At 38.9% G+C, this 18,414-nt stretch overlaps 3 protein-coding genes across 6 annotated transcripts; 1 reads left to right on the forward strand and 2 right to left on the reverse strand.

Moving 5' to 3' along the window:
• Nucleotides 1-386: 386 nt before the first annotated feature.
• On the reverse strand, nt 387-11,916 carry zyd (sodium/potassium/calcium exchanger zydeco). Of its 4 annotated transcripts, XM_070209196.1 has the most exons (9): nt 11,339-11,915; nt 10,670-11,090; nt 4,008-4,181; nt 3,753-3,940; nt 3,499-3,685; nt 2,702-2,782; nt 2,036-2,614; nt 1,343-1,444; nt 387-1,213 (listed from the first exon to the last, which is right to left on the reverse strand). In XM_070209196.1, exons 2-9 carry the CDS (start codon nt 10,701-10,703, stop codon nt 876-878), a joined length of 1,683 nt encoding a protein of 560 aa, XP_070065297.1. In that variant the 5' UTR covers nt 10,704-11,090; nt 11,339-11,915; the 3' UTR covers nt 387-875. The 4 variants fall into 4 exon arrangements, with proteins under 4 accessions (XP_070065297.1, XP_070065298.1, XP_070065299.1 ...); XM_070209197.1 differs by lacking the exons at nt 10,670-11,090; nt 11,339-11,915 and adding an exon at nt 5,127-5,209; XM_070209198.1 differs by lacking the exon at nt 2,702-2,782 and having other exon boundaries at nt 10,670-11,916.
• Nucleotides 11,917-14,339: 2,423 nt separating this feature from the next.
• On the reverse strand, nt 14,340-16,307 carry Coa7 (Cytochrome c oxidase assembly factor 7). Its single transcript, XM_002056756.4, has 3 exons — nt 16,082-16,307; nt 15,587-15,876; nt 14,340-15,503 (listed from the first exon to the last, which is right to left on the reverse strand). The coding sequence occupies exons 1-3, from the start codon at nt 16,179-16,181 to the stop codon at nt 15,105-15,107; spliced, it is 789 nt and encodes a 262-aa protein (XP_002056792.1). The 5' UTR covers nt 16,182-16,307; the 3' UTR covers nt 14,340-15,104.
• Nucleotides 16,308-16,357: 50 nt separating this feature from the next.
• On the forward strand, nt 16,358-18,326 carry pie (pineapple eye). Its single transcript, XM_002056757.4, has 2 exons — nt 16,358-16,564; nt 16,623-18,326. The coding sequence occupies exons 1-2, from the start codon at nt 16,451-16,453 to the stop codon at nt 17,970-17,972; spliced, it is 1,464 nt and encodes a 487-aa protein (XP_002056793.1). The 5' UTR covers nt 16,358-16,450; the 3' UTR covers nt 17,973-18,326.
• The last annotated feature ends 88 nt before the right edge of the window (nt 18,327-18,414 follow it).

The following is an 18,414-nucleotide window of genomic DNA, read 5'->3' on the forward strand; positions in this document are numbered from 1 at the left end:
ATATCTTGAACCTTCTCATTCCAACATCAAACGCAAATATATTCAATTTTAGAAGCAATATGTCAAGTTTGGTGACTCTCTTATTATTTACCAAAATTGCCCAAAAAACAGGATATCGATATCGATTTTTATCGACTGCTTGGAAACGGAGTAAGTTATCGATTATCGGAAACTCGATCTGCGCGGGAACTAGGAGCACCTACATCTAAAATTTCTATAGCTCTTATAGGATCTGAGATCCTTGCGCTCGTACAAACGGACGCAGCTCAAAATTAGCCAGGCAATAATAATAATTATTTCTTAAAACTTTTAAGAGTTAAGATTTAAGATTTAAATAAAAATAAAAAGCAGTTAACGAAAAAGAAAATAGATAACACAACTTTTTGATTTCTTTGTTAAATCTCATATATTAATCGTATAAATACATTATTGAATTTGTTGTTTTGTTTTTGGTTTTTGGATTTTTGGTTCTGTTTTTTTCTTCTTGCCATTTTATTTCACTTGACGTGATCACTGCGACGGCGACTGTGATCGCGGCGGCGGAATGTCGTGAAGAGTTTCCTCTACTTTAATAATAATAATAATAGTAATAATAAAAAAAAAAAAAAGTATTACAATAACAGCATAACGTAATAGCATAAGGTAACTCAACTATCAAGGTAGATAGAATAGAACAGGAAATACATATTAATTAATTAAAACGACTGCAATTTGCGACCAATTAGGCCGCCATTTGATCCAGCTTCCAGCTCCAGCTTCCAGTTTCCAGCTCCCAGTTTCCAGCTTCCAGTGCCAGTTCCAATTGCAGTACCAGTTCCAGCTCCAGCCCAGCTCCAGCTCCTACTCCAGCCCCAGCTCCAAGCTCGAGCAGCAGCTCATGATCGTCCGCAGGTTGGCAGATTGACGCGAAAGAACACATTGAGCTCGATGAGCGAGGCAAATACCATAAATACCAAATAGATGACCAGGCAGGCGATGCCCACCTTTGTATCCAGCTTGAACTTGTTCATCGAGAATGTCAGATAGAGCAGAAACAGCGTGGACAGCAGTGTTATGGCCGAATATTCTAAGCCGGCCGAATTGATGGCCACATAATTCTGGCCCGGCTGTATCGGAAAGAAGACCGCCTTTATTAGCCAGGGCACGCCCAGGCACAGCAATATATCGAACGTGTTCGAGCCAATCGAATTGCAAATACCCATCGAGCCATGACCTGCACAGAATAGAGCATAAAACCAAAAAAAAAAAAAAAAACGGGGAAAAAATATCCAATATACAACACATCATCATCCAAAACTAGGCGGGGCCTTCGCTTAAACCAAGTCTCTCATCCAAAACTCACCGCGCTTGGCCACAATCACGCTGGACACTGCCTCGGGTACACTGGTGCCGGCGGCCAGAAACGTAATGCCCATCACCGAATCGGGTATCTTAAGTGTATCGCCTGGTAAAAAGCATTATATGTATGAATCTGTTTATCAATTCGGTAAATAAATAACAAATAAATGCTGCCCGAAATGACATCAAGCTAAGTTTTTTATTTATAATCACGTTTATGCCATGAAATTTAGTTAGATGTATTAAATATTGTCAATCTAAATTAAGAAAAAAATTCGTTTATGCCGTGAAATTCATGAAAACAATATCACAAACTGAACAGTTGCTAAGGTAAGTAGCTGTAATCAGGCCATATTGAGTTGGCTGCGCTTTAGAATTTTACGAAATAAAGCTACAAACTAATAATTTGTTATACAAGCTATTGTGGTCACATTGAACTAGTCATGAACCAGATAGATGGATATGTGGATAAATGTATTAAATTAAGACAAAATATGTTTATGCCATGAAATTCATGAAATCAATATTGCAAACAAAGCAGTTGCTCAGATAAGTAGCTGTAAAAAAGCCAAGCACTTAAGTCTTAAGCTTAGTTTGTGACATGATCCATTAATTGATGTAATCATATTCGCAACACAAGCTTCGTTTATGCCATGAAATGCAATGATATGAATAGTATCAGTTGTTGTGAACTCACCAATTATGGTTATCATCCACGCCACAACGTACGACAGCGATCCAATCCAGACAATGCACATGATAAAGGTCAGCGGAAAGATTTTATTATTTTTGGCCTTTTTGCAATCGGGTATCGCGATGCGGAAGAGCAAATGTATTGGCCAGATAATCAACCAGGTGAACTGGGCAAAGCAGCTGGTGCCCTTCGGATATGTCAATAGGGAATAGCCCTCCTGTTCCGGCTCCTCCACGGCCGTAGCTGCCGCCGCCGCCGCCGCCGCTGCGGCCGCTGCAGCAGCAGCAGCAACTGCCGCCAGCTGTGCCTCCGCATCCGCATTGTCCACGATGGCGATGGGTGCGATTGCGCCGACAGCAGCACCTCCAGTTCCACCACCACCCGCAGCTGCAGCTCCACCAACACCAACACCACCACCACCACCACCACCACCGCCGCCGCCACCGCCACCGCCACCGCCACCACCGCCAAGACCCGCTGTTGTTGTTGTTGTCGTATTGCTGGCCTTGGCCTGATCATTGTTGAGGCCGCCATTCAGCTGAATGCTGGCCATGTTCTGGCAAATGCGATTCTCCACAAGCTCTGCGAAAGTGAGAACAAAAAATTTGATTTACCCTCGAATAGAGGCTGCCCCATGCGGGATCTTTCGTTTGGACTGTTGCTGTGTACCTGGTTCCTTCTCATTGCTGTTCTTTGTGTGTATGCTGCAGTTGGAGGAGCGGCTGCGCGAACGCGCCTGCTTAACGCCACCTGTGTGTGAGAGTTGGTACTTGTTTTATGCGCTCGTTGAGTGTGTGTGTCTGTGTGTGTGTGAGTATCTGCACTTGTGTATCTGTGTATGTCTTGTGTATGCGTGCGTGTGTGTCGTGTTCGTGCGTGTTCTTTCTCTCTTTCCCTCTCTATCTCTCTTTCTTTCTCTCTCTATCTCCCTCTTACTATGAAGCTTCAACTTCATAATCATTGTACGTAATATCCTAGCCCACATTGGCGCTGCCTAATGTATAAAACATAGCAAGGTGGCAACTCTGCAGCGTTAAATGCAATGGATGTTAATGTTAATGTTAATTGGAGTGCATTGTTTGAGGTTATGTTAATCAAAAGATGTACTGGCTTCGGTGATAAAATAAATAAATAATAAAACAATAAATAAGCGAAAAGTAGGCGATACTAAACGATAATAAATGTGCTTTAATGAAGAAATCTAGAAAATCTAATTTGCTTGCCAAATCTTGATATAAAAACTCTACACATCAAACAAATTAAAGATATAATTAAAATTATTAACAAATGTTAAATGAAATGTTCCAAGAATTTCGCAACGTTTACCTAAATAAAGGACTGAAGGAAAAATAAAGTCGAGCCTTGAAGTAATAGTAATAAATTGCACCAATGTATTCTCTGCTCTGCTGTTGTCTTAAGTGTATTTTGACTTATTGAGAAATTGGTGTGGCAACTGTTGAACTCACCTTTGGCGCACTTTTGAAAGGACTTGTCGAAATACATGACCGCCAAATAGACCGCATAGAGCGATACCAAAATGAGTGCCTCATACCATTCGACGCGCTCGTCGTGCATGACACAGATGAGTATGGCGACTGTCACGCCATAGGCAATGCTATCCCGCGTCAGTGGCCACCAGTCCAGCGGTATAGTCTGTAAGATTATATAGATTCAGCTCCAGTTAAAAAAGGGATTTATGCGCTAAGCGGGCAAATCTTACCATGCCAGCTCCGATGCCGCAACAGGCGGCCACAGCGAGTATGTTGAACACCGCCGAGCCCACAATGGTGCCGACACCGATGTCGCCCTCCGTGATAAATGTGCCTATCACATTGACAAAGAGCTCCGGCGCGGATGTGGCCGCGGCCATAAACGTGGCGCCCGCCACATCGTTGGACATATTGAGTGCTGTTCGAGGCGTAACAGACAAGTCGGCAAATGATATGCGATTATGCGGAATCTATGGTGCACCTACCTGCACATATTTTCTCAACAGCTGGCACAAAGTACTCATCACATACTACTGCTAATGCTACAAATAAATATAAACTGGCTATAACATGAAGTACAACAGCACCGGACTGTCTTTGCGCCTCCGTGAATAGATCTCTGGGGAAATCATCAATGGCGGGCTGAGTGCAATTTATATCTGTTGAGAGAATGAGAAAAAAATACAATAATATTCTCATTTTGATTCATATTCACAATAATATTCATATTCATAACCATATTCATATTCACATTCATATTCATATTGACAATCATATTCATCTTCATATTCATATTCACATTCACATTCACATTCACATTCATATTCATATTCATATTCATATTCATATTCATATTCATATTCATATTCATATTCATATTCATATTCATATTCATATTCATATTCATATTCATATTCATATTCATATTCATATTCATATTCATATTCATATTCATATTCATTTTCATGTGCACTCTTATGCTTCTAAAAAACCATTTTGTTGCCTACTTTTAAGCGCTAGCAAACTTTTGATTTAAAAATTTAACAAAAATATATTTAAAAAATATTTATAATAAATTTATTCCATTTCTGCGACAGACAATTAATAATAATTTCGAAAATTCGCACAAATTTTGTTTTTGTTGTACTCAAAAAAATAAATGTGAGTACAATATGTATTTATATTGTATGTATATTGTTGAACAAAAGGCCGAATGCACTCAATAAATGTATGCCATATGCACAGATAAACGAAATAGGCCTGGATAATAATACTTTGTTGTTATATAAATAATGAATGCAATAAACAAATTTGATTGATAATCGCCGGGCGATAATGAATATAACGAAAGAGGCCTGTTTACGAAGCGAGTGCATTACGTGCGAATAACAATAATCGCTTGATTGATTAATGAGTTTATTCAATTTTTGTCGTTTAACACACAGTTCACAGATCTTTAACTATCAATTAAACGATCAATGTCTGCACTTCGGCCCGCGCCGCGATACGCAACAAACGATTCGAGCCGTACGTAAATAAACGAGTAGTACTCATAGTACTCATAGTACTCATAGTTAGTTAATGGATAATCGTGTAATGCGCACATTTCATGTTACGTTTTCACTTTAATTATAATGATGTTTTCTATTTCTGTTTTCTTCTCTTAATATTTGCTTCTTTTATTTCTTTTTTTTTTTTTTTTTTTTGATTTTCTGTCAAGAGTTTTTCTCAAAATGCCGCTTCTTGCTCTCAAGCGCCGGTAAAGAACTAAACCAGCGCAGCAGCAAGAACAACCACAAGACTGACCAGTCAGATCCCAGCTAAGGAATCAACAACAATAACAACAAAAACAACAAAAGCACAAGAAAAGAAAAAAAGAAAAGCCGAAGCTTGAAACTGACTCCGACGCCGATTCGTGCCCAATTCCGATTCCGATTCCAATTCCGAGTCGCAGACTTCACTTGATCATCGATCAAATGAGCTGAGTTCGGTTCAGCTGACTTCTGTTAGATAGTTTTCATTTTTTTGTTTTTGTTGTTTTTTTTTTTTTTTTTTTTTTGATCACTTTTGTTTGCATCTGCAACGGAAACGATAAATACGAAAAACGCTTTGATCTCTCGATGTCATCAAATTGTATAATAAAAGCCGACGCATCGTCGGCGTTCTAAAAACAGACACAAAATAAAAAAAAAATAAACACAACAAACTTGGCCGATAAATTACAATTATAAAATGCTGACCAAAAAACACAGCACCAAACAATAATTAAAAAAAAAAGAAATGAGGTTATGTTTTAATAATAACATAACCTTAAATGAGATTAAGTTAAATTATGCTATGCAATAATTTCTTAATATATGTATATATTTATGCTAAATATTAATAATTTCAATTTCCTGAGCTTAATTTTAAAAGTAGTCAAAATAATATTATTAGTAATATTTTCTCCCTAACATAACCTTAAATGAGATAAAGTACGTGATATTCCTCTATCAAATATATAATATGTCAAAGTAATGCTAATTTTTGTTTTATTATTAACATATGTAAATATGAATATAGATTCATTATTAACTGAACATTACATAACCTCATTCATATCAATGGATAAAATTAAACATTTACATTTTTTTATGCTATTTATATTTTAACAATAAAAAATACAAGAAGAAGAAAGAACAAGAGTCTGTTAATCTATAGGAAGTTCTTCTCCATTTTCTCAACAAATTTGTAGTGAATTTTTTTTAATAATTTGAAAAAGTAAAGTTAGAATTCAAAACTTTTGTTGTTATTATGGAAGAGTCTAAGTTTTTCAAATCTTTCAGAATATTATTATTTTCTTTTTTATGGCAAGCCAAGATTATTATTGAAGAAGTGAACCTAGATTTCGAAGACTTCTACGACTTGTTCTTCCACAATTCTACAACTTCTTTTTGCTACTCTGTTCCAGTTCATGAAACTCATGAAACTATGCTTAACCCTAGTATTATAATATCTGATACATAGTTTTTTGTTAAGATCAAAGACCTTAATCTGACTCAATGCTTGGCTGTAAATAAGTTTTTTTTTTGTTTTTAGGAACCACTCTAAGGCATATATGTTCAAATTTTTGTAGGGCAATTTGCATAAATTTTGATAAACAATTGAAGACCGTTTTTATACCCTGAACCCAATGCGAATAATTCAAATGGGCATATTGTTCTTGGAGAAGTTTATGTCACTGGCAAAGGGAAATAGCAGGTCGAGGAGCTTATCGAACTAGTCATGTTCATTTGACTTGGTATATAGTATATAGTTGGAATATATATTTTTAGCTCCCAGACTTGTTTATGGCATATATATAGACCCGGACAAACTCGGACAACGAATACCGAAGTTATTGAAGAACACATTTTCCATGAAGTGCAGAGTATCTTCTAGTCGGGCACTACTAATTGTTTTCTAAACAGCTTGACCCGGCACAACAGCACAACAGACAACAGCTCAATAATATTTACTAGATCGAGTCGGAGCAACAAGAAAGAACTCTGGAAGACAAACCGAAATGTGGCTGCCGCTTGGAACAGATCGACACTTGGCATGCCGGAGAGTAGACAATGTCTACGGGCTGTTTTTGTATTTATATATATTTGTTGTTGTTGTTGTTGTTGTTGTTGTTGTTGCTGTGTCCAGCCGGGCTGCGCCTCTTCGGGGTCAATTGAGCCGCACGCATTTTGTAACCGGCGGCCCGCATAATGCAATAATGCTTAATCAGCATTTACAGCGAGTACGAATGGTCGGCGGGTGCGGCGGGTGGGGGCTGGGTGGTTGGGCGGTGTTAATGATAATCAATTTAACATGGATAACAATCAGCGAAATGTTCAATCACAGTTAATTAAGTTCACGCTAATTGAATAACAGCCGCATAAACAGAAGTGAAAGCGATCCGACAACAACAACAACAACGGCAACAATCTGTAGAGCAGCTAAGACACGAACCCTGAGAACAGTTTGATCAAATTTAACTAGCAGTTAGTTGACAGTGACAGCCACCAGTTAAAGTGAAGTGCAGCACAAAAGCTATGCAAATGAAATCAGACTGAAGACTGAGTCGAAGTAGAAGCAAATGCCGAATGATCCACAAAATATTGTTATCCATCAACTAAATCCGAGATTTAAATAAGGAATATGAAAGTCAACAAATTATTAAGAACATGAAAACCTTAAAAGCAGAGAATTAGTAAGAGATTGATTGAAAAATAAAAAAAAAACTTAAATATTATTTTGTAAGCTTTAAATTTGATTAGGCAGGAGATATCTGCGAACATATAAAGTATATATAGATGTGCCATAGGAACGATCGGTCGATAACGATATCTTTTTTACTCTGCCAAACCTGGCATTTATAAGTTTTACTATTCAAAATCTTATCAACATTGGAAGAAAATATTCTGTTCTTATTTTCATCAAACTCAACGTTTACGAGCTACCCTTTTCTCACATTTCTGCAACAGGCAATTGTCTGCAAGGGTATTCAATTTTCGGCGTGCCGAAGTCCTTTGTTTCTTGTTAATTGTTTCATTTGATCAATTACAAATCACGAGAGTGTAAAAGTTTCACGAGTCATTTCTGCAAGGACTGTACAACACTGGCTGCTAAAAAGCTATATTATACAGTTTACAACACTGGAATGATAAAAATATGTGCCCCAAAGAATATTACGTATACGTCACATTGTCGAAATTCTCTATTGTCTTGAATTAATTATTTATATTTCTGTCAAATTCTTAGGCGAATTAGCTTAAAGAATTTGTCATAAGAAAAACATGCACAATCTGTACGTACTGTACAACACTGAAACGAGCAAAAGTTGCGTCCTATAGAATATTACGTATACGTCACATTGTCGTTATTCTCGATTGTTTTACTAAGTAGATAGATTCAAGGGGCGAATTTACAGACAAATCGTTAGATAGAACCGGACCCACATACCATTTAGGCATATGTATTTACTTGCATGTATGCCTGAATGTGTGTATGTTAAATATTTTGTATATAAGTAAGCAAAATCAACGCCACAATGCGTTTTAATATGACTTTTGTGTACCGTTTAAGTTAACTTGGAGAGCACCCATCTCTTCGCATCGCCAATGTGACAATCTCTGTATAGGTGTGCCTCGCTTCTAGTTAGCTACTGTCAATGTATCTGTAACTGAATCTGTGTATCTGTATCTGTATCTGTATCTGTATCTGTATCTGTATCTGGATCTTGCGCAAGTTACTGTGCACTTTGTGATCGGACGTTTCGAATGGGACAATTTAAGACTTGTCCAAATTGAACTTGTTTCACTGGAGAATTTCTGATTTCATATGACTTTGAGGCATGTTATAGCATGCTCCTGTTTGTTAATTTGACAGTCACTTTAGTATGCTATTCAGCTATACTTTATGATTTCTGTATGTCAACTGACTGTCAACTTATTAACAGTCAGTTTAACCAATCGTTACGTATTAGGGGGTGCATGTTATATATACATTGCCAGTGTTGCAAATTCCAGAATCAGATGTGAATCTGACAATTATGTGACCAGTGCTGCCAGATTGTTATCAATAAGATAGAGGGGTTGCCATAATTTTGCAATTGCTGCTGCATATTTTGTTAAGAAAATATGTGCTCCTTGTCAAAATTTAAGCTTTGGTTAACTTTAGGGTTAGGTAAAAGCTATGAAAGGACATTTGCTAGCTTTTCATTATATTATCTTAGGTGTAAGTTGGGTTATGTTGAAAAAGTGACAACCGACCGACTTGCTGTTATATATAAGTGCATGTTAATAGTGATTGACAGTTGCAATGATTGATGTTTACCAAATTCAGTTGCGTGTTGACAAAATACGTTTTCTAAGTTAGTTTTAGGCCTCATAATTTTGTTTTGAATGCAACGCTTCAATGCGTTTGAACAAAACCCATACGAAATACAAAATAAATAAAAAAAGAAAAAACATCCAAACGATTTGTTTGGCACGCTAAATTTAATTGAATTTGACTTCATTTGAATGGTAATTAATTGAGATTGAATTTCAAAATTATGCCTGTAAAATATAACAGTGCTGTTGATTAGCCTTAAGTGTTGCAAAACGTTTTAGTATATCGTATATATTTGAAATACATTTCTCTTATATACATTCTCGAGTGCTTTTGGACTCGCCAAGGCGTATGCTTAATCGCATTGCGCATACGCCGCATTGCACAGCAGCCAGATACAAATGAAGTCATCTATAAAAATTAAGTTTTCCGCAACAAAAATACAACAAAGAACAACAAAAAAAGGAAAACTAAACAATAGTCACAGCATCAGCAACAACAACAACAACAACAACAACAGTCTTTTGATTTTGTTCTACATTTTCTTTTTTCTTTCATGCTTTTTTGTTGGTTTTATTTCTATTTCTATTTCAATTTTTTTTTTTTTTTTGTGCATAGTAAATGTCATTAAGTTTCACTTAATGAGCCAATTTAGACAATTGATCCATATGCTTTAGTTTACGCGACACACACACACACACACACACGCGCGCGTATAAATAGATTATGTGAGTTAGTGTGCGTGCGTGTGAGTGTGTGTGTGTATATAGACGAAAAACGCGCCGACAAATGTGCAGAAAAAAAAATACATATCTAACCGACGACGACTTAGTTGAATTATATATTAGTTATATTATATATATAAATATAAATATATATTTCTGTGATAAATTGAACGAAATGTGTAACATTTGGCATGTATGACGTCACAGCACACATGCACACGCACACATACACACACACGCACGATTTAAATTTTCGTTTTAATTGTATAATTCGCTTTGCTTTTTGCCGCATAACAAAAAGGATAAAAAAAATCTATACAAATATTTTGCAGAACTTAATTTTATTGTTGACTTTTCTTTGTTGTTTTTTTTTTTTATTTTTAATTGATTTATTTAGTTTGCATATTTTACAACACTTAATTTTTCAATTTCCTTTGCTGTTTGTGTTCCTTTTCTTGTGTTTCAATTTATGAATTGATTTTGAGGTTAGTTTTGCTTTGAGCTTTGAAACAATTCTGTTTCATATATGTTTTAAGTAAGTTTTCTTTTGTAAATTTTTAATAGGTAATTTGTGCCCGTACCCGTAGTGCTGCTAAGACCCCAATAGTCTTCCATTGCTGCACGGTGTTGTAGTGGTGATGGACACTCGTAAACTGCGCTGCGGCCGCTATATGAAACGCAATCTCAATCTCAATCTCTGTCGCTTCCACTTCAATGGTGTTGATTTGCCTGGCTTGGTGGCCCCGTTGCCCGTCTGCGCCTTCGTCTCTGGCCGGCGCTTTAGTCGCGGCTTAGCCGTAGCGGACACACACACTGACACTTACACTCACACACACAGACAGCCAGCCAGGCAGCCAGCCACCCACATACACACATACAGACACACGCACTAAGCATATGTAGCAGGCTTAAAGCCTTTGTATGTGTATAAACGAGCGTTATTTTCAATTGTCGTGAAGATCTCTTGCAATGTACCCAGCGCTGAGGAGGCGGGGTAGACCGCTATTTGGTGGGGAGAGTGGGGGGTTGGTAATTTAAAGCACAAGGCGCGGCGTGGCGCGACACTCAAACACACCCACACACACTGTATCGCTATGTTATGTGTATGTGTGTATGTGCGTGTGTCTGTGTATCTCGTTTAATGCATTTCGCGTTGTCGGGCCGCGTTTTGAGGCAAAAGGCATAAATCAAGGGGCAATCATAAAATAGCCGCCGCCACTGTCGGCCCGCCGTTGCGCCTTTCTTCCTACTTAGCAGCGTCGTCGTCGTCGTCTTCTTCTTTAAATTCGTCTTCGGCTCTCGCTCTTGTTCTTGCTCTTCTGCAGCCAGTCACACAGTCGACAGCTGCGCTTGCGATCTCGCTCACACGCACGCGCCTCGTGCCAGTCACGAATATCGCTTGTCACTTGTCTTTTATCTTTATCACACTTTTACGCTGAAGCCGCAACAACAACAACAGCAACAACAACAACACCAACAATAGCAGCAGCAACAACGACAATAGGCAAACACACAACAAACAACAGCAAAAAAAAAAAAAAAACAAATTGTCAATCCCGAATCCCGTTGCTTAGTTGACCGCGCGCATCTTTCACATTTCTTTATGCTCGGCTTCTGTATGTGTGTATTTGTGCATGCATGTATGTACGTATGCTAGTATATCAATGTTGGTGTATAAGTGTGTGTGTGTGTGTGTATATATGTGTATTTATAAGCTAAGCTTTTGGCATTTATCATTTGGCTTTGGCTTTCGTTTAGTTTAGCATTTGGCTTGGGATTTGACTTGATTTTTTTCTATATATTGTCTTGATGCCGCCGACGTTTGACGTTAAACTGATTCGATGTTTCGGATAGCGCTTTAGTCGAAACTGAGCATCGAAATTTTTCGCCGAGCTTGATTTTGTTCTATAGAGCCAGCCATTCGCTGCTGTTTCTCTACCTTCTATATTGAATTACATGCACATACACATACACTTATGCATGTATGTGCATGTATGTGTGCACATATGTATGCATATGTTTTGTACTATATACAGTTTAACTAGCCATAGACTATGTACTTGTACTTGTCGCACACAAAAGCCCGATTGCATGCTGGCCACACACACACACACACACACACACACACACACCCGTATTATTAGAATTGTTGTTGTTGCTGTTGTTGTCGTCGAGCAGTCTCCAGTTTACTCACATCGACGCCGATCCGTGCACAGTTTTGACAGCGCATTTTGTACAGCATACCATCCTATGCGGCAAAGGTCATGTCATGGTACAGCGACCAACTAATTATGTTCTATTTAAATAAGCTCGTGCCATCAAAGAAACTGTTTTTTTTTTATCGGCTTGGGCTTGGCTTCAACAACAACAATGACAACAACCTATTTATATATATAAAGTTCGCTTATAATGCCCGCAAAACTAATCCAATAAACTATTTAATTAACCCACTCTTAATGAGTTTATATCTTTATTTTAATGCCTTCGCCAATTAATTGCAAAATAACTGTTCTGTCTGCCATTTTGTCAAAAGATTATCCCACTTAACCTCATTCTTTTAAATACTTTATCACAAAAATTGATAACAATAATTTGATATTTGAATAAAATTCAAATCGGTCAAGTATTCACAAAGCTATGTAAGTTTTGACTATGGGATTTCCGAATGTTATCTTTTTGTGACAGGTTTGGTGATTTGTGAGGGAAGAAGATTGCGGTACATCTAGAATTCCAGTCTGAAAACATTCAAAGCTCATAGTTTGCTCAAAGTTATGCAAATAGCAAAATTACGTGATGGTAAAAACATAGTGTAAGATAAAAAGAGAGTAAAAAAACAAGAGCAAATAGATGAAGCGCCTCGTAAACAAGCAATTTTGTTTGAGGAACCGAATCCCGAACGGTTCTTATCGCGTCTCATCTGATTAGTTTGGTTCGCCGTATTCCCATTCATTAGATATTCATTCATCTTATCAAGAAACGCATGTTCCGACCAAAAAAAAAAATAACAATTAGTCATCTCCAGAAATGGTTGCCTGGCAACATATACAAATATATGCATTACCGTTAATCAAGCAGAAATCTCAACAAACAGAAATTTTAGAAAATACGCGAGATCACGTTTAATCTCGATTTACCAGCTGGTAAAACAACATGACATGAGCTTAGATGAGCGGCTTATAAGAATACAATTGACAGTGTCTAATTGGAAGGCCCAATTGGAATGTCTATAGTAAGATTTCTTTAGTTGAAATTCTGATCAAGCTGATTGATTGACATTCTGATTGAAGACGCACAGTCTAAGCTGTGCTTACCTTTTATAGACTACACATATATAATTTATATAATTTTTCGTTGAGCTTTTCGCCAGTTTTTCGCATTTGTGTGCGGATTTTTCCTCATATCTAAATGTACAAGAGAGGCCTGTGATTAGTTTAATAGCTAGTTATCAACTTGTAGCTAAATATTAAGCTCAATAGATTCTCCATTAAACCCAAGTAGTTATTAGGAAAGCTATTAAGATTGTAAATATTCCCCCACCCCCTCTTTCAACCTCTTTCCAATAAGAATTGAGCTTGTTTTCTCAAAGGGAAGGGAGACATTTTTCCAATTTTACATTAAACACAAAACGCTTCCATTTAAAATTATTGTGTACGCGTCCAGCTGTGGGCTGTTGATCTAAAATCAATTGCAGTTCTGGGAACTGATAATAGAAATTCTAGATTTTAAATATAATGAAATGGAAACACGTTTTGTCAACGATTAAACGATAAGAACAATGCTCATTAAAAAAATCCCCGCACCCGCCTACACCATTCGGATTAATAGACTTTTCGTGGTAAGTGTAAGCGAGACAGAGAAAGAGAGAGAGAGAGAGTGACCGACTAAGGGATACCCTCTGACCAGCGCACGAGCTAACTTCAAAAACATTCCAATCTCTTTGTATACATGCATAAAATTATGGAAATGGACTCGTTGAGAATATTCTAATAGATATCGTTTTCTGCCTATATACTTATATATTCTTCGCATAGTCTTCGGCTACAAAATCAATGTAGAGGCTTAGCCATAGCCGAAATGCCCTCGATTATCAAAATCGGTTTATTTCTCACAAAGTTATGATAGTTTGATATATAGTAGGGGTATTTCCTATGCCCACGGGACAGGGTATACAAAAAGTCAAATATATTTCATATCTACGAGAATCCAACTACCAAGTTTGACGAGTAATAAAATTCGAGTAATGCTCAAAAATCAAGTGAATATTTCTCTTTTTTTTTTTACATCTTTATGCGAGTAAATATATATATTTGACATTTTTAGCCTCTGGTTGACGATTCAGCTCGTTGACCTGAACAGGAAGATACAACCTTTGCCAGGCGGGAGATGCTTCCTGCTGCCTGTTACATACATTATACACAAAATCCTTATACCCGCTTACAATAGGTGCAGGGTATAGAATATATATATATATATATGTATATATGAGAGCGATTTGATTGTGCTTGATTTTGGTTTGTTTCTTTGTATTTAATTTAAGGTATCAACGGGGAATAATAAGGTTATCATTTTGTTACTTGTTACTCGTTTAACTTTAACAATTAAAACTAGGAATTTCCTCTTTCACAAAACACATGCCGAAAACGCAAATGCTGCCTATGTACACGACGAAAAATAATATACATATATATATATATATATAAATATATATATATATATATATTAATGCTTGTATAGCCCACTTAAGTTAGATATAGGGAATAGATTGAAAGTATTGAAGGGTCAACGGAACAAATTATGAAACGCGTCGCAAAATGGCAAAGAAAATAAATCAGAACGCAGAAGAATAGAGAAGAAGATATAAATTTTGGGTAAAACTAGAGCGTAGAGGTAAGAGCGCAGCATGGAAAGGAAAAGTCAACTATATATATGTATATATAGTATTTGTATATATACATGCATATATATGCATATGTATATATATATCAATATATGTATATATACATATGTATAGGTTAATCAGTTGGGCATGCCGACGCCCTGCTGAAAACTGAGCGTCTCCTGTTGCTTCTTGACCTCCTCCTGCATTTCGAGTGCCAGCTTCTTATACTTTTCCGCCTCCTTTTCGTTCTTCTCAATGCCATCGCCACGCGCATACATCTGGCTGAGATTGGCACAGGCGTACATGTTACGCAATTCGCATGCCTTGTGTGCAAACTGAAATGCCTTCTTCATGTCCTTTAGCACAATGTAATCGGCGTCCTTAAGCGATTTGGATTGTGTGCTGGCTGACGCACTGCCGCCACCATTTGCCATATCCTCCGGCTTCTTTTGTACGCCCGAAATGTGCATGCCGGACAGATAGAAGCAGGCGGTGGCATTGTTCATGTCACAGCTCTTCGTTAGAAACTGCAAGCCCTGCAAGCACGACAATAATATATACATATATATATATATATATCCATAATAGTTGTTTATCAAATATTTGAGGTGGTACTCACCTTGGGCACATTTCTGTCGATCTCTTTGGGCATGGAGCGCGACACGAGCAACAGGCCGGAATGCAAACAGGCATCCGAATCATTTAGATTGCAGCCCTTCTCGTAATATTGATAGGCGACACGGGGCTCGCCCTTGCTGCCGCTTTTGCCCTTGCCGAGGAAGCTATAGTTGCCATATTTATAGCAGGATTTTGCATAACCATAATCGTCACATGTCGATTTGTATACTTTGGAGGCCTTCTCGAAATCCTTCTTGATGCCCTCCAGATAGTCGCCGAGCAGATGGCACACTGTAAATAACGTTATAACACTTTTCGGTTAATGTTCTTTTTAGCGTATAATTTACAAAAATGTTTATGTTCGCTTGTGTTTTGTAATTCAATTACGATACAAAAACCTAGGTTAGAGCACACACAATGTTTTTGTTGTTGCTGTTGTTGTTGTTTTTGTTGTTGTTGTGGCTGGCGAACTGGCCGCCTGTTGTTGTTGCATTACCTTCCGGTTTCTTTTCCGAGTAACAGCCAAAGCGATATTCCACGCCCAGTTTCTCCACATATTCCTTAACGTCAGACTCCTTTTTTAAGTCGTAGGCCATTGTGTTTTTGTTTTATATAAATTACTAAATAACAGCCAGTTTTGTCGATGCCTCTCTGGTTGTTATGTTGCTGTTGTTGTTGTTGCTGCTGCTGCTGCTGCTTCGGTGTGTGTGCTCTTTTTTTTTTGTTATATATGTGCTGTTTTTTTTTTCCTATTCTGACAAGCAGTGTTGGAGAACACAGCCGGCATTGCAGCAACAATTGCCAGTTATCGATAACAAAGCGCGCGCGGTCACACTGTTGCAATATTTGAAAAGTACGTCGCGTCATGTACAAATGTGATATATGCAACAAAAGCAGCGCTAACGAGGATGCTGATGATGTCCTGCTATATGGCGAATGGATGATCAAGCAGAAGGTGACGGTGCACTATTATTGTCTGGTAAGCGGCACATTTGAATGTTCTCAATTTGTTTAAACTCTGCAAACATTTCGAACAGCTATTGTCCACGAATTTGCCGCAACGCGGTGGCGACTCCAGCGGCATTCTGGGCTTTTTGCTGCGCGACATACGCCAGGAGGCGGCCGCCGCCCAGCAGCGCAAATGCGCCTTTTGCAAGGAAAGAGGCGCCAGCGTCGTTTGCTACAAGTGTCGCATCGTTTTTCACATGCCCTGCGGTTTGGAGAATCGCTGCATATATCAGTTTTGCGATGAATTTCGCAGCTACTGCGAGCACTGCATGCCGCTGGACGACTACCAGCAGCAGCTGATGAACAAGCCGCCCAAGGATGCCTATTGCGACATCTGTTTCCGTGCCATTTCACCGTTCCTGCTGCACAACGTCACCTACGGCGATTGCTGTCGCAAGGGATTCGCCCATCGGACGTGTATGCGACGCTATGCGCTCGCCTCCGGCTACTATTTGCGCTGTCTGTGGTGCCGGGACAAGAAGTTCCACGACACAATACGGCTGCAGTCGGTGTTTGTGCCGGATCGCGATGCCACGTGGGAGCGTCAGCCAAATGCGTACAGCGAGCTGCACAGCAAGCGTTTGCGCTGCGAACAGGCCGTCTGCCTGTGCCCCAATGGACGGGACTACCACAGACACAGCTGGACCATACAGCTGTGCATACTGTGCGCCGCAACGGGCACCCATCTCAAGTGTCGTGTGGGCACAATGCGCCTGGTGCGCACCTATGACGTTGAGCTAAACGACTTTAAATGCAGCTTGTGCATTGAGGTCGAGCAGAAGCTGATCCATGGTCAACACAACTATTCCGGCCAGAGGGCGCCGCACAAGCCCAACTGGGAAACGGCAGACGAACAAATAGATGCCTCCTATTATATGCCCAAAACGTGCTGTGCCCTGAGCATAGCACCCGATGAGGATTCGCCGGTGCTCTCCGACGAAGATGCCACCTCCAATGAGGCGAGCGTAATAACAGTTGTGCCTTCGCAGCGCCTGTCCACACAAAGTTGTCCACGTTTCAGTCAAAGCTTCGTCAAGTCGCCGCCAGCCGCACTGCCAGCGGACCAAACAGTCATTGAGCTGGCGGACACACAGCTCAGTTCCACACAGCAGCTAAGATGCTCCCTAAAGCCGCCTCTGCTGCTGCACGAATCCTTCACTTGCGGCGCACACTTCTATCTGGTGGTCTACGAGTACAATGAGCATCAGACGGATCTCTGTACCGGCACCTGCACGCTGCGCTTTGCGGCTAACGATGCTCGTCTGGGGGATCGCTCGGTGGAGGCGCTGCAGCACCTGCCGTTGCTCGAAACAGACGTTTGGTTTCGCGACAGCAATCGCGGCATCTATGACAAGATCGATCAATATACCAAAAGCTAAGCCTACAAACTATGCAGTGATACTTGGCACTCTCAAAAGCGATATATATATATTGATATGGGCAAAACGAAGGCATAGAATATTTTAGAAATATATAAAAAAAAAAGCACATAAATCAACCCAAAAGTTGAAGAAATGTACGAGGCTGGCAATTGCCGAGTTTCGCCAAGATATCCTGATAGAAATTTCAAATAAAAAAACAGTCCGATTTCTAAGAAATATTGCTTTAGCAACAAGTTTTGTCAAGATATGATAAAAACTAAAGATCTGAACGATCGATACAGCATATTGATATAGCGATCTGCACCGCGCCTAGCTTAAAGAGACGGAACCATAAAAAGTTTAAAGACGATCGCTTTAAAACTGAGGGACTAGTCGATACGGATCAACGTCGTTCCGAATGCTCGGAAATTAACGAGTTCCATCTAGACATTAAAATCCG

Source organism: Drosophila virilis, chromosome X (assembly GCF_030788295.1).
Source record: "Drosophila virilis strain 15010-1051.87 chromosome X, Dvir_AGI_RSII-ME, whole genome shotgun sequence".
In the NCBI taxonomy this organism is placed as follows: Eukaryota; Metazoa; Arthropoda; class Insecta; order Diptera; family Drosophilidae; genus Drosophila; species Drosophila virilis.

Coding starts and splice junctions, on each gene's coding strand:
- zyd (XM_070209196.1), bottom strand. CDS start 10,703: ATGGAAGACTATTGGGGTCTTAGCAGCACTACGG. Junction 2,783..3,498: donor CTTTCAAAAGTGCGCCAAAG/GTGAGTTCAACA, acceptor TCTCACACACAG/GTGGCGTTAAGCAGGCGCGT. Junction 1,214..1,342: donor CGTGATTGTGGCCAAGCGCG/GTGAGTTTTGGA, acceptor TATTCTGTGCAG/GTCATGGCTCGATGGGTATT.
- Coa7 (XM_002056756.4), bottom strand. CDS start 16,181: ATGGCCTACGACTTAAAAAAGGAGTCTGACGTTAAGGAATATGTGGAG. Junction 15,877..16,081: donor CTCGGAAAAGAAACCGGAAG/GTAATGCAACAA, acceptor CGTTATTTACAG/TGTGCCATCTGCTCGGCGAC. Junction 15,504..15,586: donor TCGACAGAAATGTGCCCAAG/GTGAGTACCACC, acceptor TCGTGCTTGCAG/GGCTTGCAGTTTCTAACGAA.
- pie (XM_002056757.4), top strand. CDS start 16,451: ATGTACAAATGTGATATATGCAACAAAAGCAGCGCTAACGAGGATGCT. Junction 16,565..16,622: donor CGGTGCACTATTATTGTCTG/GTAAGCGGCACA, acceptor CATTTCGAACAG/CTATTGTCCACGAATTTGCC.